This window comes from Pteropus vampyrus, unplaced genomic scaffold (assembly GCF_000151845.1).
Source record: "Pteropus vampyrus isolate Shadow unplaced genomic scaffold, Pvam_2.0 Scaffold85, whole genome shotgun sequence".
NCBI classification, from domain to species: domain Eukaryota; kingdom Metazoa; phylum Chordata; class Mammalia; order Chiroptera; family Pteropodidae; genus Pteropus; species Pteropus vampyrus.
This window is the reverse complement of record NW_011888866.1, coordinates 1243791-1269391: the sequence shown is the minus strand read 5'-3', so window position 1 is coordinate 1269391 and position 25601 is coordinate 1243791. Positions and strand designations below refer to the sequence as shown.

At 38.8% G+C, this 25601-nt stretch overlaps 2 protein-coding genes and 1 pseudogene across 3 annotated transcripts in view; 1 reads left to right on the top strand and 2 right to left on the bottom strand.

Moving 5' to 3' along the window:
* Window positions 1–2055, bottom strand: part of FAM96A (family with sequence similarity 96 member A) — an 18308-nt gene extending 16253 nt beyond the window's left edge. Inside the window, exon 1 of the mRNA XM_011363355.2 lies at window positions 1689–2055. Within this exon, the coding sequence (XP_011361657.1) occupies window positions 1689–1812 (124 nt within the window). The 5' untranslated portion in view covers window positions 1813–2055. The remainder of the gene's footprint in view (window positions 1–1688) is intronic.
* A 54-nt stretch (window positions 2056–2109) lies between these two features.
* SNX1 (sorting nexin 1) overlaps window positions 2110–25601 on the top strand; it is a 33008-nt gene continuing 9516 nt past the window's right edge. Inside the window, exons 1-6 of one of the 2 annotated variants that reach the window (XM_011363358.2) lie at window positions 2110–2229; window positions 15221–15329; window positions 19323–19450; window positions 19983–20049; window positions 23676–23719; window positions 25378–25519. In XM_011363358.2, the coding sequence (XP_011361660.1) occupies window positions 2215–2229; window positions 15221–15329; window positions 19323–19450; window positions 19983–20049; window positions 23676–23719; window positions 25378–25519 (505 nt within the window). In that variant the 5' untranslated portion in view covers window positions 2110–2214. Of the gene's footprint in view, window positions 2230–3737; window positions 3998–15220; window positions 15330–19322; window positions 19451–19982; window positions 20050–23675; window positions 23720–25377; window positions 25520–25601 lie in introns of those variants that run through there. The other variant, XM_011363356.2, reaches the window with a different exon arrangement.
* LOC111742075 lies at window positions 18505–18623 on the bottom strand (annotated as a pseudogene).

Genomic DNA, 25601 nt, shown 5'->3' with positions numbered 1-25601 from the left:
GTTTACTAGTGATTTGAGATATGGATTTATATCTTTAAAGAAATATTGTTCTCCTCACATTACTACTCTGAATAAAATTCTTCTATGGCTCTGCATTTTATTATAAGTTCTTCATTTATATTAAAACCTTCAGGATCCAATTCTAACCTGCTATCTAAAACGATGTTTTTTGAGTCAAAAGGAAAAGTTTATTAGAAAAGGAACACCACTCCACAGAGCATGGACTCCTCTGAGAGGCAGAGATGGGGACCTAAAACAATTTTTGACCATGCGCCTTTAACTACAACCCTATCCTGCAGCCCCACCTATCTGCCATCCTTAAAAATACTATCTTCTCACCTCCATACTTTTGCTCTAGTTTCCTGTTTAGTATGCCCTCTACCTCTCTATATGTCCAGATCCTACTAATTCTTCAAGGCTCAACTCAAGTGATTCCTTCTCCTTATAGTCTTTCCAGATCTCCCAAACAGAATTAGCATCTCTCCTTCCTCCGTATTTGTCTTTCAAGTCTATGGCTTTCGATTGCATACAATAAAGAAAATTATATATTTGTCAATATATGTCCTCCTCAAAGAAGTTTGAAGTCAAGAATCACCTCGCTTCAAAAGCTGTATCCCCAGTTCCCTGCTGTCACTAGATGCTGTAGACAGAAGTCTAACAGGACAGGAATGCGTGCTTTTTCATGGAGATCATTCCACTCATAATTATCATAATATAGCTGGGGTTGAGTAAGTCCTGCCTCTAGCAAGGGACAGGTAAACTAGATCAGCTATACAGGTCTTTTCCATCCCAGCTTCCTTCTCCTGGCCTATAATCCATACCTGTATTATATTCGTATTCTTATGGGTGTATCTTTTACCCTCAGTCAGCAGAAATATCTGAACACTAGTTAGATCCATTCCTTTTAGTTTTCAAAAACAATACTACGTTAAGTCCAAAAAAGGAATCATAAGGCAATTGCGAAGTGGTAGAAAAATGCGCTAAGTTTGGAATCAGAAGACATGGGCTTCATTTAGTTTTTGTTTTCTCCTTATTCGCAGTATGACCTCTACGCAATTGTGTAACTATTCTAAACCTTTGTTTCCTCATCTGTACAATGAAGATGGTCCCAGGGTTTAGGAGAATATTATGTGTAATGTGTGTGTGTGTGTGTGTGTGTGTGTGTGTGTGTGTGTGTTTGCACTCCAAGCTTGGCTGTGTTAAGGAACTATCAGTCCGAGAACTGGCTACGAGGAGTCTATCACGTTCTCTTTTCTCGGGGACCTCTGCCTATTGCCTCTGCAGCGAAATAAAGTGACTGTGACCTTGGCCCAGTCTCCAACTTGGCAGTCACACAGTAGTGCCCTCAAAGGTGGCAGGAGTGCGTGTCCAGGGGCAAGTGGTGCAACCAAGCCAGTTTTGCTTCCCAACCAAATACCCTACACGCCAGCTCTGCCACTAGGACGCGGGGCAAGCAAGAGAAAGGAAGCGCTTAAGACTTCCAAGCTTGACTTGCCCCCGGTTTTGGGAGAGCCCGGGTCCTAGAAAGACCCGCATTACCGAGAAACTTAGGATCCCAGAGAAAACGCTTCCCACGTTCCGGAAAAGATCCGGCAACAACCAGAGTCGCCACTCCCAGCTCTCAAGTGAGACCCTAGTTACCCCGCGCCTCTACGAATAACGCCAAACACTGCCATGGGTAAAATTACCATAAACCTCTAGCGCTTTCTCTTCCATGATCCGGGGCTGCCGGGCAGCTCCCCGCTCAAAGAGGCCCGAGAGCCACACGGCTCTGCTCAGCGTCCAGGAAAGCAGCCCCGACACCCGCTCCATCCTCACGCTCCGCCATCCCTGGCGACTGTCCCACCCGAGCCACCGTCTTTCAGCAGCTGGCCTCGCGATTTATCAACTTCCCGGTCTTCAAAGGGCCAAGACGAGCCTAAAGGTCCTGGAGAGCAGAAAATAGGCGGGTCCGGACCGAGTACCGCGGAGCACTTAGGGAAGGGCGCCAAAAGTACCACAAGCCCCAGCATGCTTTGCTCGGTTTCGGCGGGACTAGAGAAAAAAATCCTCGCGGCACGTGAGGCGCATTGCGTGCTGGGACGTATGAGACGTTTTCTTCGGAAGACAGCTGTATTCTGGGGCGTGTAGTCTCCGCCAGGAGTGGGGAGTGGAATATAACGGTCTATTCATCCGCCACTGATTACCTCACTCAGCGCTCTCCATAAGCTATAGATGAATCCTGAAGAGGTAGGGGAAAGGAGACCTTGATTTCTAGCCCTGGAGGAGCGTGTGCGCGGAGTCTCTCCACTGTTATTACTCGGAGAAAGCAGCTTCCAAAGTTTTCTCACTTCCTAGTCAGGCCGGAAGTGAGTTTCCGTTGCCGTGACACGGGATGTCTTAGGAGCCCAGTAAGAATAATTAGGCATGGCGGGGGCGGGGGAAGTGGAAGGGCTTTTTGGTTTTCTCTTCTCATAGGGACTCAGGCCAGCACAACTTCCCATACAGGTTGAATATTTCTGCCAATCACCTTCAAAGACAACTTAGAACGAGAGACTTTTCCCTGTGTCCAGTGAATTTAACAGTGACATATTGGAGATCGCGATCCTAAAAAGAATGCCTTGAGTCCTGTGGTGTTCGTAGCTCTGATGCATGCCAGTAACAAGGTTGATGTTAGTTTTCTCTATCCATCCCGCCAATCAAATCTCAAACATTTATCGGGTACTTAATTTGCCAGACTTGGTCTATAGGCGCCAAGGATTCAAAGAAAGGACACAGCTCCTGCCTTTGCCAAGGATACAAAGGACAGAGCTCCTGCCCTCAAGTAGCTCACAGCCCTGTGAGGGAGCCAACCCGATACTGAGGAATTTGCAGTTACAAACTAACTAAACCTTGTCAAAGTTGATGCCAAGTTTTATTTCTATATTGAGAAGAAAGTCAAGATTATCTTGCAGATTATCCCATGATAACATATCCCATTTATCTTTTAAACTCATGTTTAAAGATAATTTTATCTAGCTGATTTACACTCTAGGATCGCCAGACAACCAGTGAACAGTGTAGGCCCCAGGAAAATTTTGTTCAGAGTTTAAAATTCCCCTATCTTCTGTTCCACTTCACTTACTCCACAGCAGTTGAGAAAATAATCGTGACTTTCTTGCAACCAAATTTAGGACACTAAAGTTTCACCTCTGTAAGGCCTCCCAACTTCAACAAATAGAATCAATGATCTCTTTTACTGGGCTTGCACAGCATATTATAGCACTGAACGTGTTGAGTTGTTAATTTACATACCTGTCTCCCTCGAGCGCCTAGTGGGTCAGGAGCTTATTTATTTCTATATCTCAAATGCATAGCAGGATGCCAGACACACAGTATATGCTCAATATATACTTCTTGAATGAATTAACTAAATGTTTTACAAAGAATAAATGGCGAAACTTTATCGCAATATGTTCAGAGACCGCAATCAGAAATATTTATTGAGGCTCTTTGAAGGCACTGTGCTTGGCATGGGTACGTAGTAGAGGTTTTCAGACTCGTTTACTCAAACGACATCTTATGAAGCGTGTTAAATAAAGCTATGCAAACCACAAAGGGCCCTGGCAACCTGAGCAGCCCCTGGCTCCTCCTTTCCTGCCCCTTTGAGTTGCGATCCAGGGCTCGGATTTGCTGGGCAGGAGCCGCGAGCTGTCCTCGCCCCGCCCCCAGTGCCTAGGCTCCGCCCCTTAGCCCCAGTCCCGCGCGTCCCACCGGGTTGATCCGAGCCATCCCACTCCTCGTTTAGCTAGAACGATTTGCTCGCGGCACTATCTCTCTATAAAGTTGTTGTTGCGGCTTCCGCCGCGGGTGGAGGAAGATGGCGTCGGGTGGTGGTGGATGTAGCGCTTCGGAAAGACTCCCTCCGCCCTTCCCCGGCCCGGAGCCGGAGTCCGAGGGGGCGGCCGGGGGGTCAGAACCCGAGGCTGGGGACAGCGACACCGAGGGGGAGGATATTTTCACCGGCGCCGCGGCGGCTGTGAGTTCGCACCCTTTGGGGCGACCAGGGGGCGGACGGGCGCCCCAAATGGAGAGAAAGGCTGGGCAGAGTGGGCCTGGCGAGACCTTGCTTTGGTGACAGTAGTCGTGGCTTCAGGGCGCTGAATGAATGCCGAGACGTAGGGTCTGGCTTCCCAGCCGCTGGGGGAAAGGTGATGAGTGGCATGGAGGCTTCTCCGCTAGATCCCTGACTGCGAAGAGCCCCCGAGGTCGGCACTTGGCTCTGCGGTGTGGTGACCTCACAGACTCCCGGGGCTGTTTTGCCGGTTGTCTCCTGATAGGTCAAGATTAGGGGATGGAGTGCAGACTTTCTCTAGCCTTACTGCTTCTGGGATGCATAATGTTATCTGGAGTGGCCCAGCATAGTGACCCGCCCACAAACGCTTTCGTTAGCTCAACGCTTATGGTAATTACCAAAGACCCTTTCTGGATCTTAGTTTATTTTATAAGAGCTAGGTTGACTGCTCTGATCGCTAGAAAAATTGTGGCAGAGGTCGGTTGAAAAAAGGCCCTGCCAGATGAATCACTACAAAGACCGAAAGCTTTGTCCCTTTTAAAGAGATGTGTCCTAAGTGTCTTAGTGGGAGCATATCTGTAAATGTGTGGAAGAAATGGTGTTTTCCATAGTAATAGCGAGGTTTCTAATAAGAGTTTGGTGCTGGGGAAAACTAATCTTTGCATGTGGAATGTGGAAATCAGTAATCAGTCCTGGAACCAGTGGAGATGTTTGGGACTTTTGTAAGAATACTGACTCATACCACTTGGTACAGTTCGTTCCAGGTTGAAAACTTCTTCAGCGATTTGTCTGTGAATTTATGCATCTGTCTTGGATAATGCTTCTCTTCATAGTAGCTACTCAGTATATGAGTGACTAAATAAAACAGCTTTAAATTCTTTACACAATATGTCCGAAAACGTTGGGAGTTATCTCATGTCAGAAAAAGGTTAACATTCTAGGAAATATCTTCTATGACAATCATTAGAATTTCCCTGTACAGTATTCAGGCATGGAGTCCATAATCTAAGCTCAAAAAACTCACTGATGTTAATGTAACATCTCAGACTGCCTAGTGAAATCTGTTATTTTGAGAAATAACTCTTGCTGCTAATTTAGTCTCTCTGTATTCATTTAAAACAAATCTTGAGCCTCTTTAGTAGTTCTCTCATAAGCCATGGAGAACAGCTACTGTTGATAACTGCTAAGATATAGATATTCACATTGAATATCTGAAAATAGAAACTCTGGTGCTGAAAGTGATTGGTCACATAGGCAAATGATGATTTATTTTCAAATAAGGACCTTGAAAGGTCCTTATTTGAGGAGTTATTTTCTAGAGTTAGCCTGAGAAAGTTGAAGAGGCTATGATTTGATTGAACTCACCATATTACAGATGCATCAATACTTCTTTCTTGTAAGATTGTAAAATAATTTGTCTAATTTCCAGCTAAGGTGGGGAGTAGGGGCTTAGAATGACTTTGTTCTACCACAGAAGCATAATTATTTTTTAGGTTTTAATTCAGGAGAAACGAGTTGCTGAGGAAACTAAAATGCCACCTGTGAGCCATTTTTAGAGCTGCCTGTCTTGCTGTTAATCCTCAGGAAGCCAAGACCCAAAGAGCCCTCATGAGTTAAGCTGTGAATTTCTTGTTAAATAGCCATTAAATACAAATTGTATTCTACCGCATGCTTTAGTTGTGAGTCTATGTGAGAAGATAAGGGATTGCTTTGCTTCTGTATCTTAAGGAACAACACCGAAGAATAAAGTAATTGAGGGCATGGGCTTTGAAGTCTGATTTAAATCCAGACTCTATTATTTGCTAGTTTAACCTTGGGCAAAGTATTTAATTACTATGTACAGTTTCACCTGTAAAATGTGAATAATAATGGTATTTACCTCCATTTTTATGAGGCTCGAATTAGAATACCTACCTGTAAAACACTTAGAACAGTTAAGCATTTTGTAAACTGAAATTACTTAAAGAATCAAAAACCCCACAAAATCTAATAATGGATTACAAAATTTAAATTAATTAACCCTAAAACTGGTCAAAATCAAACTAATAAAGTTGATTAGCTAAATGTCATCAAAATAGACACATGATTTCAATAGCATCTTACTGATTTAAGTTTATCTTCATATTTTTTGTTGCACGTTGGAGGCAAAAAGAGGAGCATTAAAGAATTGGGAAAGTGAGGCATGTAAAGTTTAAAACTCATTTATGGTATGCATGTAATTTCCCGGACATTGATGTAACAGCTGCTGCTGTTAATCATCCCATCTGCTCTTTTATAGCCCAAGAAGCTTTGTTAGTACAGTAATAAAAGTGTGATTTGATTTATAATTGAAAGGGCAGCCCGTGATAATAATGCATCTCAGAATCTACAAGGAGAGACTGGAGTTAAACGAATGATTAAAATAAATTTTTGAAATTTTTGTTTTAAGACTGAAAACCTGCTTGTGGAAGGTCTGACTCTTAAGAATACTTAAGACATCTTTCTGCCTTTTACTTTGAGAGCTTATAATAAAAGAGTCTAAAATTCTAATATATTATCTGAATCTTTGATGTGGACCTGAATCCAGATATGTATCTTTTTAGTTTAAACTTTCTTAGTTCTGGGATAGGATTAATTTTTTCCTTGATAAAACTAGAGACTGAATTGGAGCCGTTCTTTTGGCTCTCCTAATTCTTAAAATCATTATGTTAAAAAGACTATAAAATGACATACATTTACACCTTATTTGACCTCACTGGTCTTATTTGCATACTTCTAACCCTGTATGATAGAATCAAAGCAAGCTCTTTGCCTTCCCAGTTCTTATATGCCCATCTTTTTAGCAGTATGCCAGGCCACAATTAGATTAGCCTTGTAAATGAAAGGGGAGAACTGTGGAGGACTTTCTCATAGTGAAAGGAAAGAGGAAAACGGATAAGTGGTATCTTCAGTTCCAGCAAATCTGGTAACTTCTTTTGATGACATATCAGACCAATTAGAATTTTTCCCACTACTCTTGTTCTTGAATTGAAACCCTAGTAATTAGAGAAATGGCCAGAAAAAAAAAAAAGAAATAGAATAAAGAAGTAATAGCAGGGGACTTGAAAAGTCATGTATTAAATAGTCTGATTAATCAAGGATTATTTACATATTCCCACTGGTATTTAAGACTAAACACTATAACTTACTTTTATTGATATTCAAGTCTTAGATAGCAGTTGGCTTCTGATTTACAGTGTTTTATAGTCTACAGGGAGTTATATAAATGTAAGTTATGTGTTAACATTTAGACAGAAAAGGACATGGTATTTTTAGAATCCAGCCCGACATCTGTGATCAATGTAACATGTATCCTGAGGGAAACAAATCAGCTTTATTTTTTTTAATTGTGAAAAGCACACAACAAAATTTACCATTGTAACTGTTTTTTAATTGTACAGTTCAGTAGTGTTAAATATATTCACATTTTTGTGAAACACATCTCCAGAGCCTTTCATTTTGCATTTCTGAAACTATAGCCATTAAACAACAACTCTCCTTTTCCCCTCTCTCTTCAGCCTCTGGTAACCACCATTCTACCTTCTGTTTCTATGAATTTGACTATGTTAGATAACCTCTTGTAAGTGGAATCATGCAGTATTTGTCTTTTTGTGACTGGTTATTTTACTTAGCATAATGTCCTCAAGGTTCATCTGCATTGTAGCGTGCATCAGAATTTCCTTCCTTTTTAAGACTAAACAGTCATATACGTGTATATATCCACATTTTCTTTATCCATTCATCTCGGGATGGACATGTGGATCGCCTCTACCTCTTGGCTTTTGTAAACAGTGCTGCTATGAACATTAGTGTGCAGATATCTACTGGCAACCCTGCTTTTTAATTCTTTTGAATATATACCCAGAAGTGGGATTGCTGGATCGTATGGTAATTCTATTTTTAATTTTTTGAGGAACTTCCATACTGGTTTCCATAGCGGTTGCACCATTTTGCAGTCCTATCTCAGCTCTTTTTAAGACCAGTTTATTTCCTTTTGAGTGCTTACAGGATAACTTTTTTATATCTAGACGGAATTTAGTAATTTTATTAAGCACCCTAAGAAGATTAATAGTTTAGCTGGTTAATATCTAAATTCTCTGTTCTGTAAAATACAGAATGGCTGTTCCTAAAGGTGTACTGCATACCCAGTAAGTTTCTTGATACTATCTCTTATCTGTTGTTAACCAGCTGGAAGTTAATCTACATAACAATAATTTTAAACAAAGATTTATTGCTTAGGTTCTTCAGTTAATGGTGGTGTCATTTGAAAATAGTCATAAGTAAGCGCCCCTTTAGTGTGTAGTATTTTCTGTAGGTACATTGTCTCAAACACTTGTTTTTGGAGCTAACATCATCACAGGTGGTCAGGTCTGGTCAAAAGATTAGAAGTTAAATTCCACATTTTTTTCACACAGGTCTAATAACAGATGTTCTTGAAAAAGTCAACAATTGATGTTATGTCCAAAGATTCATTTTAATGTTCAGCTTAAATTGTAGACAAGTTTTACTTCGAATAACTTAAATTCCTGAAGTACATAGATTCATTGAAGTAGTTACAAGACCCTTTTGGGTGTAGGGGGCTGAAAGAAGACTTTTAAAGACAACTAATAAGAACCTAACTTAAAAGTATTTAAAATTTGAATTTGGAGCTTTTGGCTACTGTAGGGAGTTGCTGCCCCTTTGCTTACTTGGGCATTAAGGTAGCTCTGATGACTTGGCCCTTTGTGATTTGTTTGGTGGGGAGGGGAGAGAGGAACAAGAACACTCTAATTTCTCTTCCTTGGTCCTAAACGTTTCTCAGCACTCTTGAGTAACTGTTGGCATAAATAAATCATGAATAGTGGATAGTTACTAGAGCAAGTAGCCATAAGTATATCATCTCCAGGAAAAACCTGTTGCTCAACTTTTTCTGGCTTTTTTTTTTTTTTTTTGCTTAATCAGAGGGACAGCTGGGGCTTCATTCTGCTTTCAGAGCAGATTTGAACTGGGTTTGCTTTTTCAGTTTAGAAGTTAATGTATGCGTAAGTGCTCTGATCCTTCTGCAGTTTTCTGAGCCCTTCTAAGTTATATTTGTTTGAGACCCAAAAAATTTAGTAGGGAAGTTATACCAGAGAATCCAGTAGATTGTTGGTAGCTAAATTTTGGTAGATCATGATATGCCCTTAAACTTTGAGGTCTCTAGTGAGCTCGCTCATGGTTTCCCTTACCTACCTCAGTGGTCAACTTTGGGCTCATTTTCCTCACCATCCAGGTCCTCCTTTACCATTTTCATTGGTTCCTCTGCCCTCTAGCTCAGAGGTTCTTTATCTTCTTTTATGTCATGGGCCCGCAGCAGTCCAGTAAAGCTTGTGGACCTATTCTCAGAATAATCTCTTTAACTATATAAAATATATATGATTACAAAGGAAACCAGTTACACTAAAATGCAGTTATCAAAAGGTTAAAACAATTTTATATTAGTACCATGTGCTTTTTAATGCTTTAAATAAGATCTAGGGATAGATGTAATGAGTTACCATAATTTTTAAATAGAAATGAGCATAAATGGTATTTTGAGATCCATAACAATTATAATATATAAAAGTCTAATTTCTATTAATTATAGTCTCTAGTACTGCTATTACTATTTTGGCTTGTCTATTTTTATAATTGAAAAAAAACATTGAATTTCAGTTAGAGGTTAGTGAAAATTAAGTTGTAATTTATTCCCATCTAAGTTCATAGACTCCTCCTGAATTCTGTGGCTCAGGGACCCCAAGATAAGAACTTCTACTTTAACTCCTTAAGGTATGAGAAGGGTAATTAATATTGTGAAATAATTTGGGTTGGGTTAATCAAATATTTACCCAGTTTGTGGATTAAAATGTACCCTATGCCCAAATCCAATGGGCGCTGAATATTCATTCTCCCAAGCACAGAAGGTTTTAGTGCATCTGTGCCGTTTTTGATACATGGTTATCATGTTATCATCTGGGTATAGCTTCTGGGGTTGACTTATTTCTAATTGGCCTGGCCTTGTTACATTAGTATGATGACAATTTTCATAGCTTTATCCTACCTTACTAAATTAAACTAATTTTCTCTCAGAAAATGAGTACTTTTAGTTCTTCTGAAGCAAAGTAACCTTAGCTTTTAATTTGGGTGAGACCTCTAGAGGCAGTTCAGAGTTTTAACAATACCACCCTTTTGAATGTAATACAGGGGTTCTGCATGGAGCAAAGAGCAGTTGAACAACTGGAGGAGGAATCACAACTGGTTAAACTAAAGGGAAGTTACCCAGAATCAAGTAGGACTTTTCAGTACTGAATGGCTGTGTCAGCTCCGAGGAATAGCAAGTCCACCTTTATTCTTCTCTGAGCTAAAGAAAGTTGCATTAGTACCTAGGCCTCATGGTTTGAGGCTGGTAATTGGTGAAGAATACCTTTTGATCTTAACACAAGTACTGTCTTGCTGGCACATATTTCTAGTGCCTGCCTCTCTGAGAATTAGGTTTAGGCTGTTTGTGTGCTCTTATAAACAGAAGCATTTGAACTTTTAAACAGGCTTATCAGTGGAACCACTTGCTAGAATTAACAGCCAAAGGGAGTTAGCAAGTGTTGCATATCCTAGCCTAGGATCTTATCTCTAACAGAAAGAATATTTCTTTTATTAAAAAAAAGGTGGGGAGGTCAGGGGGAAGTAGGCAGGGCTGGGCTTTGGCCTTCTTAACTACATCACAAATAATACTATTTTCGTCACAATATAATTTTATCTGTTACCTGGAAAATTAGCCCCCTTCAAACACATGTATAGTGTTTTGTGATTTATTGACTGCTAAGAGGTTTTAAAATATGGATGATAAAGCAAGGCTTATTTTTATTATTGATTTTTGCCACTCAATGTAATCAGTGTGCCTCCTCCTTTCTCCCAAAATGAGTCCTTCCCAAAATTGTAATTATTGATTCAAAATTAGCTTTTTAATGTAAATTATACTTTCCTAATACTGATTAGAAATTGGCCTTTTAATCTTAAGCATAGCTTATGATATGTGTTGTTATAATTTATGTGCAGGTAGCTATTTATTTTGATGACAAGTGTTAATATAAGAAATGTCTAAACCTGTAGAGAATTTTTATACATTTATTTGAGCCAAACTGACCCCAGAAAGCAAGATCTTAATTCTCCAGGCCTTTTGCAGTTTCTTTTATGCATTCGAAATTGTTAAGGTTACCCAAAGATGGGAGAAAGCCAGGTGGGGATTGGATACAGGATAGTACACAAGATTGTGGTCTCTCTTGAGGGTGGTTATGCTTATTTCAGAGATATGCTAACCTAGATATACCAGAACAATGGAGAGGGCTTGCTTAAGGCAAGGATAAATCTTCACTGCCTGGGGCATGACTACCCACCATGACCTGCCCAGTTAGGAATTTATGATTAGATCATCCTGTGTGAGGTTATTTTCTGTAGAACCCAGGTTTTGTCCACATAAGTAAGGTATTTTTATAGACTCTGTAGTCTCATGGAAGACTTGTTTTCTATTAACAGCCCTGTGTTAATGTGAAATACCACCAATAGGGTCCATTTCTTCTTACTCCTAAAAATTGTTCTGCTTAGATTGTTTTGAATCTGATTTTAAGTAAAATTTGAGAATATTATGCCTTGAATGCCAAATGTGTGCTTGGTACTCTTCAGCCTGTTTAAAAGGAAATAACAGGCCTCAAATGGAGTCATTCCACCCCGTAACAGCAAACCAAGACAATTTCAAATTCAGCCTCTCCCAGGAATGTGATCTTTAAACAGTCACTTCAAAATTTTCTTATTAGTAGTAGTGTGGTCATCTGCATGATAAAATCTGCGCCTTTCACTTACCCACAGAAAGGAGACAACCTGGCCTGAAACAATCCTTTCTTTTCTTTTGCTAATAACTGCATTGCCACACCCTCCTGCCATTAAAACCCTTTCATTTTGTACAACTCCCTCGGAGCACCTCTCTGTTTTACTAGATTGGGATGCCTCCAGATTCATGACTGGTTCAGTAAAGCCAATTAAATCTTTAAATTTACTCAGTTGAATAATTTTTTTAAACAATCTTTAAGAAATAAGCTTAGTTTGTTCAATGTCAATCCAAATCAACCAAAAATAAATTTGTGAAAATTTATTTAAAGATTGTGAACCAAAAAAGGGGTTCTGTAATCATAATTTCTAACTGGGCAGGTAAGAGTCGGTAGCCACGTCCCAGACCTCTAACTTTTTTAGTGAAAGGTTTTTAAGCAAGAACTTACTGTTCTTGTGCATGTAGGTTAACTTACCTTTGAAATGCCAGAAGTAATACCCTTGGAAGGCATGACCACCCTCAAGAGAGCACATAGTCTTAACTAATCTATAATCTAGTCTCCACTTTGCTTTCTCTTATCTTCATGCAATCTTACTGATGTTTCTTCCATAATTACAAACATATAAAAAGAAACTGCAAACTGTTATTCTCGGGAGTATTTGAGATCTTTCTCCCCAGCATATGTTGTCAGTTTTGGCTCAAAGAAACTCTTATAAAAATTCTCCACAGAGTTGGATGTTTCTTACTTTGACAAGGTCAAAAATAAAACAAAGGCGAACAGAGATAAAGTTGGAGAGGGGTACTGTACAATATGCCAGAGAGTTAACATACTTTTGGGGAAAAAACAACGTACTTTTGTAAGAAAAGTGTATACATCTAAGAAACGCTCATTTAGCATAGAAAAATGGGCAAAGGACATCAGGACAAGTCACAGGGGTATTTAGATGGCCAGTAAACATGTGGAAACAAGACAACTTTTTACCAGCCAACCTGACAGATTTTTTTTTTAAAGAGAGAATGCTTAATGTTTCTGTTGGTGCCGTACTTACATTTCTGGGGAGCAAGGAGGCATATATAAACTGGCGGTCTTTCTGCAAGGCAGCTTAGCAGCGCCTTTGAAAATTTTATGTTCAATAATTCTACTTAAGATTCTTCTAAGGAAATAATCAGATGTGGATTACATATCACGTCATTATTCATGATGATAAAAAAAACCTGGAAACTGTTTATATATCCATCCCCAGAGAAATGACTTATGTTGTGGTATACCATAGAGTTAAGTCACTAAGATTGGGATTTTTGTACAACTCTTAATGACATGAAAAAGTACTCAGATGGTAGAGGGCGGGGACAGAATATGTAGTTTAACATAAAAGATTAATTTTATAAAGAATTACGGAAGAAAGATTTGGGTAGTAAATACATAGTAATCAGTCGAACTATCTTCAGCTTTCTTAGAACTCAGCCGTGAGTGGTTTTGGGGCTGGAGTCCCAAAAGATACCTGGGGAGCAGTTTTCTCTTCACACAGGTAGTTGTTACCTAGCTATTGGGGGAGCACAAGCCTTTGTTTTCATCACAGTTCTGGTTTAGCAACCATGGTTTGGCCTTGAAGGTGGTCTGGTGGAGGAAGAAAAACAGGTAATTGTGCTCTGGTTATCACTGCAGTCTCCTATACGTCTGGGTCTGTCTCTTCTGATTAGCGATAGACTGACTATTCTAGCATTTCTAGTATTGCTCCAGAAAATGTTCTTTGTCTTTACACTTCCAAGTTTAGAAGGTAAATCAGAAATGGAAAGCTGGCTTTATTCATCTCTTTATCATGGGAATAGGTTCTTTTAGATGTTTTTAAAAATGGCTACATTTTAACCTGTGCTTCTCCTGTTGCTTTAATCTCTCTAAGACTAAATTACGTTTGTATACATATATCCTTAATGTTTCTTGGGTTTTATTTTCTTCTTTATCTCCATCTACAGATGACTGGTATCAGGGTGAACTGAATTAAAAAGAATTTCAGGTGGCTTTTTATGAGATCCCTATACTGCACAAGAGCATACTAGGAAGGAGGTGTATGTGTAGGAAGGTGATTAGCCGTGTGTGAGGCAAAAGGGAAACGTGGATTTTGTTTTTGCCCTATTATTGTCTGTGTCTCTGCATTGATTTTGTTGTTATTTTTTAAGATTGTGGAAGCAACTAGAAGACGAAATCACTCTAACAATTGGTGTAACACTTAAGCATATACAACTAAGGGCTCATTAAATTTTATTAGTATAGGAAAGTTCTCGTAGAAGCATTGTTTGCTAATATAAAATTAAATATGGGTAACAGTTTCTTTCCCTGAGGGTGGCCCTTATATTGGGATAGATACATGTTTGCATGGCACATTCACAGTACTCAATAGATCTGTCATTTCACTTTGTTCTGTTGGGTCAGAAAAGACCTATTTCTGAGGAACAAAATCCCTCAGATTTGTTAAGGAAATGTTTCATAAAAGATTCGTTAAATCACATCTTTAACTCATTTGGCCTTGGGATCTGACTTCAAAACCCAGCAATACCACACCATGGCTTTTGAAGCCAGATTTCCAGCTTTCTGTTCATCCTCTGCACAATCCAGCTTTGTTCATTCTGGTATTGGTCTGGGTCCTACCCCACCCTTGTTCGTGGCTGATTACTGAGCTTTTGTAAAGGCCGTGGACTGACTGTATTTTCACCGTGTGCTCACGAGGCTAAGCATGGTCAGTTTTTATTCTGCTAGCCTGACATAGTTGTGGTTGAAAATTGTGTCTGTAAGTTAAAGATAAAAAGATAAGTTATGTTTACAAACAGCATTAGATGTGAAGTTTTATGCCTTCTTTTGCGTGTCAAGGCATCAGTAATACCCATACAACTGGGCTTCAGTGAATAGTTTAGCCAAGACCACAAAGTAAACCAGAATCAGAGCTTAAATTCTGGACTCCAGTGTGGTGTCCTGGTCACTAGAATGTGCCCTATCAGCATTTGAAAGAATAAAGGTCATCCACTGAAGAGGAGGAATGCATTTGGACAGGTTCTTTTGAAAATTATCTGTGTGTACACATACCCACATCAGAATCATGTGATTTGGGGTAGGGCATTTCTGCGAGGTTATGGTGTTAGGAATTAACTCTGAAATGTATGAATTTTTTTTAGCTCTGTGATCACTTGGGCAGCACTTATATCACTAATAATGATTTGTTGCTTATTGAACTGGCTGACTAGTGCTCCTGTCTTCCCCTAAACACCTGTGGGAGCAACGGAAAGATATGTTAAAAGTTACTTTCTAGGTTTGTTTTTAATGGTACTGTTTTATTCAGAGTGTATCTCTTTGTTTTTAGAGTAAGCCCCAGTCTCCAAAGAGAATTACTTCCTTTCCCATCAACAGTGGCTCCAAAGAAAATGGGATCCATGAGGAACAAGATCAAGAGCCACAGGATCTCTTTGCAGGCAAGTATGGACTCAAAACACATACTAGGAATCTTCTAAATTGCTGGGTTAAAGTGTACCCCCCGAAATACGTGTGTGTGTGTGTGTGTGTGTGTGTGTGTGTATGAAACAACTCTGTGAAATACGATTATGGAGGATTCCAAAACATGTAAAATGCAGTCCCTGCCATCAAAATTCTTACAGGTATAAGGAATAAGACATAAACATACAGTTATTTAAGAATGTGAATTAGACAAACTATTAAACAATAATATAAATGTGGCCAGAGGAATGATAGAGATACTAAGTCATGGGAGCTCAGAGGGATCTGAGATCAGACTAAAGCAGTGTCTTTAGACTTTGATGACCAAGACTCATAGTAAGAAATACATTTTGTGTCACAATCCAAAATATATACGTACTTGTATAAAAGCAAGACAAGTTTTATTAAATGACTTGCCCTTACTACTTGCAGTACAATCTGAAATTTTCAGTTATTTCTCTTTTTTTAAAAAATGCTATTAGCAACCCATTGAATTGATTTCAGTAAAAGCATTGTTTGCTATTATAAATTCACCAACGAGCCACAATCTGCAATTTGAAAAACTCTAGTGTAGAGCAGGGTTTCTCAGTCTTACCACTACCAACATTTTGGGGCTAATAATACTTGTTGAGAGGGGACTGCCCTGTTCTCAACAGGGGGTGAATTTGCACCATTCCCCCCAAGACATTTGGCAGTGGTTGGAGACATTTTTGGTTGTCACACCTGGGAGCACTGCCAGTATCTGGTGGGTAGAGGCCGTGGATGCTGCTAAAAACCTTGCAATACACAGGGAAGCCCTTCAGAAGAGAGAATTATCCAGCCCAAAGTCTCTGAAGTACCCACATTGAGAAATTCTGGTCTAGAGTGACCTTGGAAGACTCTCTGGAAGAAGAAGAATTTATGTAGGAGAAGAAGAAGAAGAGTACAAATGGTTGGGTAGGAAGTACAAGGTGCATTTGAGGGACAGTCAGTAAACCTTCAGGGCCAAAACAGGGGCTTCTTAGAGAAGCCATGGAAGATAGGGCTAGAAATGTAGTTTAGAAGGAGGATGTCTGTATTAATTAGTTTAAATTTCATTCTCATGCCAATTAATAGCCATTGGCACTTTTGAATAAGCAAAGTGAAATGGGCAAAGTAATGTTTTAGTTAAGAAGACTGATCTGGTAGAATTGTTATATGAAATGGATTCCAGTGGACAAAGACTAGAGACTGCAGAAAGCACTCACAAATTAGTTCAAGGATAAAATGGCCAAGACCAAAAATAGATGATGGAATTAAGAAGGCAAAGGTGAAAACTTTTCTTCAAAAGAGCAGTCAGCAAATTATGGTGTTAGTGATTGGATATAACAAGTGTTCAAAAATGGAGATTGGAGATAGTTAAAGGTTTTAAGTCCAAGAATTGAGAAGAAAACAATACCATTTTAAGAACTACATTCTAAAAAAGAAACTGGCTTTGTGGGGGGAGTGGATTTGGGTTTTGGATATTTTAAATCTGAAATGCAAAGGAAAATGCCCAGGATATGATTTGAACTGTGGCACTCTATGTGGGGAAAGAGGGAAGAACTGGAGATAGGGGAATCTTAGAGGTTGAAACTGCCATGTAACAGATTCTCAAAGGACAGAAGGGTGAGAAAGGTAAGAGATGAGAAGGCAAAGGGTAAGATCTTGGGAAGATTCACATTAGAACTCTGGTAGGGAATTTAAAAGACATGAAAGGGAAGAGGGTAGAAGGTCTGAGAAGAGTTAGATTTTCCAGTTCTTTTAATCTCAATTTAAAATGCACAGTATTCATTCTGGTAGTAATTATTTTTTGGATAAAGTTTCTGGAGGAGAAATGCAGATGATGAGTTATCTTTAGTTATGTGGCAGGTTGAAAAGAAGATTTTTCTATCTTTGGGACTTTATATGATCTTTCCTTATAAGAAGACCTGAAATCTTAGTGTGACTAAGTTACCCCCATGGTTAAGTTTTATGTACCTGAACATGTAGAAGATCTTTATTACTAATGAGGATTCTTATTTCATTCTCCTACTATTTGCTGAAGCAGCCAATACCTGCCTCACTGCTAAGAAAGGAACATAGATATTTACAGAAAGGAATGCTCACAATGAGACATTTAGTGTAGGACTCTTAGCTTCTCATATGTTTAATATATTGACTATAGAAATTTAAATATCCTGATTTTATTTTCCACATGATTAGTTAGTGATGATCAGAGTCTCTGTGGTGGAGCCCAAAGCCTTTTCCATTACTCTTATCAAGAGAACGGGGAAAAAAAGAATTTTAATGTAAGTTTTAGCATCTTTGTCACATGAATTTCAGTAGAAAACGCAGCACAGCTCTTCAAAAGGCGTTTAGTTGCACTCTAATAAGCCAAAGGTTTTAAGTGAGAAGCACCATGTGTTTCATTTCCAAACACATTTATTAACTTAATTATTTATGTGGGGCCTGTATGATGTGAATATCTTAAACATACTTCAGCTGGTTGCTTGCTTCAAAGAATCCTACCATCCTGAGATGTTCGTTATGTATACTTTTTCTGTTTTGTACTCCCACACCAGGGTGAGAGCGTATTACCACCTCTCCTTTTTTCATGATAAGGACCGGATTCTAACAATGTGGCAACCTCATTGGTAGAAATGATTCAGATTTAATGATTAGAATATTGATCTAGGTAGAACTTGGTTATGCCTTATAGACCCCTGTCTCTGGTTTCATTTTAGTTCCAAATGAGTCTAAAAAAGAAAAAAAACCACTTTCTTTGAATTCTCCGAGGCTAAAATTGAATACCTGCCAATCAGTCCAATTCCAAATGGATATTTGTTTTTCTTTATTAAAAGGGAAAAATAGCTGAGCTGTTTAGGTTTTGAACTTTGAGCTCCATTGCTCTGAGTTGAAAATGCGTTCTTTTTATTTGCCTAAAATATTTTAATGCCAAAAAGGTGCATAATGCTCTTTTAAAAGTGCCCTCTCTAGAACACTTCGAGAATGAGTTGTTCTGCTCAACTGAGATTTTCCCAGATAGACAAAGGCAGCTCTTAAGCACTGTTTTTTTTTTTTTTTTTTTTTTTTTTTCAGGTGAGGCAACCCTTGGTTGACCTCACAGATTGCAAGGACCTTATCAGGTTACAATCCATTATTTTTTATTTTTTATGCCTACAGCACCTGGTCCTCCTAGGTGGTCTTCCATCCAAGTACTAACCAGGCCTAACCCTGCTTAGCTTCCGAGATCAGACAGGATCGGGCTTGTTCAGGGTGGCGTGGCCGTACTTAAGCACTATTTTTTTTAAAAACTATTTTGATCAGAAAGATTTTTAGATATTACATGTCTTTTTATCCTTTTTGGACAGCATATATTAAATATAACTTAATCTTTGCAAGACGGCCTAAAACTATAGTTGCAAATAATTCTTAAACTGTGCCAAAGCAACAGTTCCATCCTCAAGTGTGACAGACATTGCCTTTTCCCAAGTGTTATTGTGTTTCTTAGGTCCATTTTTTCTAGTTTACAGTTTTCCTAACTCTTACTTTGATATCATTTTTTTTACTGTCAGAATAACTGCCTTTTCTCTCATACTGGCTTATAAAGCAGATAACCAAACTTATTCTTCTTTTATAACAGTTATAACAAGAACTGATAGGGTTCATATAAGGTTTTAAAGGAATACTCCTATGGATAAAATAAAATCTAGTAGTCTTTTTGCCTAAATTCTCCGTAGAAGAAGATAGCCAAGTAGTTATATTTAGACACAAGGGAAGTTGCTCTACTAAGCTTGTGCTAGAAGAATACTTTGCCTACCATCCTCCCTTTTTATTCATGTAAAAATTTCTTGATTCTTGTTCTCTTAGTCTGAGAATCTCTAAGTATTAAGAGTGGTTGCTGCTGTTCTTATCTCTTAGTCTAGAGAACTGAAGTTTAGCCATCAAAGACCCATTATTGATCTTCATTATAAAATAGTGACTGTTTTTAGATGCCACAGTGGAGCTATCCCTGGACAGCACACAGAATCATCAGAAGAAGGTGCCAGCCAAAGCACTCATATCTCTTCCTGCACAGGAAGCCACAAATTCTTCTAAGCCCCAGCCAAGCTATGAGGAGGTAAGAATCTGTGCTATTATTGGTCTTGTTTCTTTTAGATTTTTAGGATTGTGCTGCCAGTCTGAAGTTGAGTATGAACTTTGAGAATATATTACATTTGAGGAAGACCTTTATGGTTAATGGACAGCCAGAATCCAATAAAGGACTCTTTCTTGGGCAGAGTATCTGTTACTCAGAGGATAGCACAAACGCTTTCAATGGTCACTAGTGATATTTAGTGTCTAAAGCTCCTATATTCAAGAGTGTAATCTCTCTTCATTCTTTAGCCTGACAGAGACAGATTTTCCAAAATCTAGTAATTATTCATTATGATCAAAATAAGGTTTTAAAAGAATAAATGTAACAAAGACCTTTGAGCAGACTCTAACTTAATATTGTGGAAGTTAGTTCATTAGCAGTATTGGGATTGGACAGAACTAAACAGTGATACAAAGAAGGCTATATCTTGATGTTATATTGATATAAGATTAATACAGAGTAAAAGTTAGTAGCCTTTTTATATCCACTTTCATGATTGTCTTCTCTTTAAAAGCTAGAGGAAGAAGAACAGGAAGACCAATATGATTTGACAGTTGGTATAACTGATCCTGAAAAGATAGGTAAGTACTTGAGATGCCTTGTGATGTTAGGATGTGGCTATGGAAAGCATAGTTAGCTGATTTCCAGATGGTTACCTCCAGAGCTGAACTAGCTAATCCTGTAAAATCGTACTCTTTACTATGCTTCTAAGGCCAGAAACAGCATTTACCCAGTACTCTATCTAGGCTTTAATTGGCTTTAGGCAGAAAAATCAGGGACATCAAGTACTATTAGAATCAATGTTTATAAATCTAAACATTGCCTTCTCCCACAGTGTTGATGAGACCATTTTATTCTATTTTCAGATCATAAATTCCATTTAAACACCCAAAAACACATGTTCTATGATTTGGGGATACTGAATTTATTTTTCCCTGAACAAGTTTGGAATCCTTGTTACATATCATTTGTCAGATACTCTTGATATTTTAATGAAGTGGAGAAGTCTGCACATCTCTTTCATAGGTAAAGACTAAAAGACCCAGGCTGAACTTTGGTCAAGGTGAAATTAGATTTTCAAAGAGCACAATACTTAACTTTGGCCAGAGCTTGGATTTTTGACATAGCCTTCCCATTTCCCAAGCTTGTGAAAGCTGTTAGTGAGCAGAGAGCAACAGGCATCAACTTTCCTTATTCCATATATAGTCTTTAACAGAAGAGGCTATACACAATCTTGTCCTCCTAAACGGGAGTTGTGTTTATATGGTTAAGAGGAAATATGTAATTTCCAACCTTTTGTCTATTCTGAACTAGGAACAGGAATTTATAAAGTCTAATTAGGCTTTATGCCAAAGTGGTTTGCCAAAGTGGTTTGTCGTTAAAATGTCAAGCTTTACTTTTCCTAGACTATTGCATGATAGTATATTTATGAGCATCTTATATAGTTCCCTTATCCAACAGAGAGAAAATTGAGGACCAATAAGTGAAATTTAGCTTACCTATCAGGTCACAGTGTGGTCCATGCTAGAGCCTGGACCCGAACTTTGGACTATATATTTAGGATTCTCTCTTATCTCTTGAACGTTTATGAATATTTGATAAGCACATTGGTTTTAAGCTAGTTATTAGCTGCTTTAAATCCTTGGTAGAAAAAGATAAATTACAAGTAAATTTTTACTATTTAAAGGTCAGGAAGTTTCAACCAGGAAAGGGAGAAATGGTTTCCTGGGGCTTCTATAACAAAGTACCATGTATGAGGTGGCTTAAAACAACAGAAATATATTCTTTCAGAGTTTAGGAGACTAAAAGTCTGAAATCATGGTGTTAGCGAGTCCATTCTCTCTTTGCAGGCACTAAGGAAGGACTCTTCCGTGCCTCTGCCCTAGCTTCTAGTGGCCTCAGACATTCCTTGGCTAGTAAATGCATCACTCCAATCTCTGCCTTCATTGTCACATAGTATTCTCCCTAGGTGTCTTCACATCATTTTTCCTCTATGCGTGTCTGTCTTCATGTTCAAATTTATAAGGACATCAGTCATACTGAATTAGGACCCAGCCCGCTGACTTCATTTTCACATGATAACTTCTATAAAGACTTGTTTCCAAATAAGATCACACTCTGAGGTACTGGGGTTAGGACTTTCAACATATCTTTTTTAGGAGACGCAGTTCAACTTATAATAGGTTGGATCACATGAATCAGATTTGTTTGAACACAAATCACTTTTGATGATAAGCCATCATCCCCTTGCACCATAGTCTAGATTCTTAGTCATGTTGATGCCAAGAAACCACCTACTTAAAGCATTTTTATATTTGAGGCCTGATCTTTATAAGAACACCTTCTGTTTGTGTGGGCTGTTTATTCAACATGTGCTTCTCATTCCCACACATATCTAAATAAATTAGAATCCAGCTTGTACCAGGATATGCTTTTTAGAGTCTTGGTAATTTGCATATGCCATCTTCAACTTTCTGAAATTATTTAGGAAATTAACATAAATTAAGAAGTTCTATATTGGACGTGGTTCTATAGTGTAGCAGTTAGCACGTCTGATTTACACGCAGAAGGCCCTGGGTTCACGCCCCAGTGGAGCCATGGTCCATGGTCTATGACCACGCCACCCTGAACAAGCCCAGTGTCTAATCTCGGAAGCTAAGCAGAGTCGGGCCTGGTTAGTACTTGGATGGGAGACCACCTAGGAAGACCAGGTGCTGTAGGCATAAATAATAATAATAATAATAACGAAATGCTATATTACTAGCCATTTCTATACCTTATGAACTGTGTGTATACATGCAAGTATTTCTCTTTTCTCACACATTTCCTCAGTTAAAGCAGCTGATACGCAGGCAAAGTGTCGGAAATCCTGAACCTGTTTTGCTACTACATTGTATGTATATATGCACTTAGACTTTCCTTAATTGCAGGCACTAGATTATGGGATTGACCTTTTGGATGTTTGACCATGACTATTCAACTGTGAATGAAATTTTGAATACTTTTTCTATAGAGTAAATTTTCCTTTTATCAGTGGTAAGCATCCTTAGTAGTATCATGCAATGCAAAATGAGTGGTGTAGAAGAGAACTGACAGTATTTAGTAATGAGTACAAAGTAATTTCTACAACTTAGTTTATGATTTCTATTTTATATATACTCTTTTGGTGAAAATTTGAGAGGTAGACAAGGCAAGCCCTTTATTCCTGTATAATCTCCAACTTCTTTATGTACTTTCCCAGCCATCTCATTGAAATCAAATTGCAGTGTGACCCTGCTGATCCAGTACTGCACCTTCTTCCCCTGGGCCCTCATCCCATGAGCATTTCAGAATCTTAAGCAAATAATAATCGTTGACTGAGGTTTCCTGTTTGGTATCGGGAAGAGTTGAGGGGTGAAAAGGGAACAGACTCAACCCCAAATATCAGAATCCAGCACTAAAGCGTTATCTCTGTAGAGTCCGATGTATGTCTTTTCAGCGCTCAGGGAGTCAATGGTGCCTTTATTTCCCTAAGTGGCCTAGGTTAGGACACTAATACAGAGAAAAACAATTGCTTGAATCTCATATTATTTAACAGTCAAAGGCTGTTTCAGGAAAACAATTCCTGCAGGAAAGAGAGATTTGTGTGACATCAGGCAGCCGAAGTCTCTTCCGGCCAGGCCTTTTGCTCTGGGTGAACATGCTGGATGAGAGAGGTCAGTGTCCACCAGCACTGATGGAGGGGCTCCTGGCAGTATTTCTGAAAGAGCAAATCAAGCCCAGAGCTAGCTAGCGTAGAACTACTTGTTTTCTTGACATCAGTTGCTTCCTTCTCCTCTTGCTTTATACAGCAAGAGAATTGTTTGGTTTTAGACAGATGTGTGCAACCAGCCCAAATATTGGCATGGTAACAACCGATGGATTGTCAGTGTCCAGTGCTGCTTTGTGGAGGGGATAAATGGAGCCTGACTTTTGAACAGGGGGCTGACTCTCTTGTCTAACTCAAACTGGAGCCCAGCCAGCATCCATGGAGCATGATATGCACCACAGAGGCTCTGGGGCAAAGTAGGAACTAAGTTGGAGCATAGTATATAAAGCTTGGAGATGAAACAAGTATCCCAATTTGTGCAGGGCTCCTATGGCTTATGATTCCTGGTTTAATGTCAACAAGATTAGCACTGCTTTGGTTTACAGAATAATCCTCTCCTGCTTTCTTATTCTCCCACAGGGGACGGTATGAATGCCTATGTAGCATACAAAGTTACAACACAGGTGAGTCTAAGTGACCCTGCTAATGACCACCTTAATAGACTTGGGTGCTTATACCAAGAAGATCGTCATTCGGATTTATTTCTGGGTGTTTCTTTTGTTTCTTTGCCAACATCTTCCTTCAAGTTTACTCAAGATGAAGCAAGCCTGCATCCCCTTGGTAATCTCATCTGAACCTTTCCACTTTTCTTCCAGAGAGCTAACACTTCAGTGTGAAACTTTGTAAGTTTTATTAAGACATGATATAGTCCTGTCCCCCTTAGGAACTATGTGGCTTAGAGCTAGTTTGGTGGATTGCCCCAAACTATATATCACCTGTTTAAAAATTGTCAGTTTTTCTGAGGTTTCCTGTATGGAGCTTCTTTTAATACTTTCCCTAACCTTTTGCCCCTCAGGTCTGGTCTTCCTTTTTTATATAATATTAATGCATACAAAACTCACACAGTGTTGTATGCACGTTATGAAGCATAAAAAATGAAGCCCCGAACCAACCACCAGTCTTAAGATGAGTACTGTTGACTCCACCTACATGTTTCTCCCTGCCATATCCCCTGCCTCACACCTTAGAGGCAATCATTCTCCTGAGTTGTCTCATTTCCTTTATAAAAGTCTTCATATATGTATCTCTAAATGATATACTGTTTTGCTTTGTTCTTGGGTTTTATAAAAATATGATCATGATAAAAATAGTGTTCTCTTGACTAGCATTGTTTTTCAGACCCATCCATGTTGTGTGTAGCTGTAGTCAGTCCATTGTGTGATTATAGCATAATATATTTATTTGTTTTCCTGTTGTGAATATTTGGCATGTATCCAATTATTTATAATTATGAACTATGAACATTTTTGCACATATCTCTTAGCGTACACATAGAGGAGTTTCTCGGAGTTTATAATCAGTAGTTAGTTCCCCTGGGTCTTACGAATGTTGAAGAAAAGGAATACAAACATTTTTTAAAAAATCTTTGCACCAATTTATACTCCCATCAGCAGTGTGTAAAAGTTCCCATTGATACACTTCCTTTCCAACAATTGGCAAGGCCAAGCTCATTAAATTTTGCCTATCTGGTAAGTATTAAATGATCTCTCATTATGATGTAGGCCTAGTCTTTTTTTTACTAGAAGTTTCCCTTATTTTGCTCTCTACTACTTTTTGACCTGGCCCCTGTAAGTTCTAGATCCTGGGGCACTTTAGGGGTTAAAGTGTCTACAGAGTGGATATTTCATCTGATCCTTCCTTTAGAAGCACTGTTTAGTCTGTCTTTAGTTTGGCTGCTTTAATTCCAGCAGCTAATACCCTTAATAAGTCAATACAGGTTGAACAGTTATAAGTAACCATAGAATTCTAGCTTTATACTAGACTTCAGCATCTGTTCCCTTAGAGCAAGCGTTCTTAACCTGGGAATGAAACTGTATTTGAATTTAATCAGTTGCCTTTTGTAATCCTATATATTTTATTTCATGCATTTAAAGCCATTATTCTGAGAAGAGCTCTGTAGACTTCCAGACAGCCAGAGAAGACTATAGCTCAGAAAAGTTGGGGAAAGTTATTTACAAGGATCTGGGAATTAGATTCCTTTGATGTCAGCTAGATGACTTTCAAGATACTCCTTCATTCCTTATTTGAAATAAAATCACCTTATGTTTTTTCTGTCCCCAAGACAAGCTTACCAATGTTCAGAAGTAAGCAGTTTGCTGTGAAAAGAAGATTTAGTGACTTTCTGGGTCTTTATGAGAAACTTTCAGAGAAACACTCTCAGAATGGCTTCATTGTCCCTCCTCCGCCTGAGAAGAGCCTGATTGGTAAGCCTATAGTTTTTCTGCTTGGCTTTATTTCCTTCGAATTCTTCTGCAGTACACTTTCTACTTAGTATGTGAAACTATT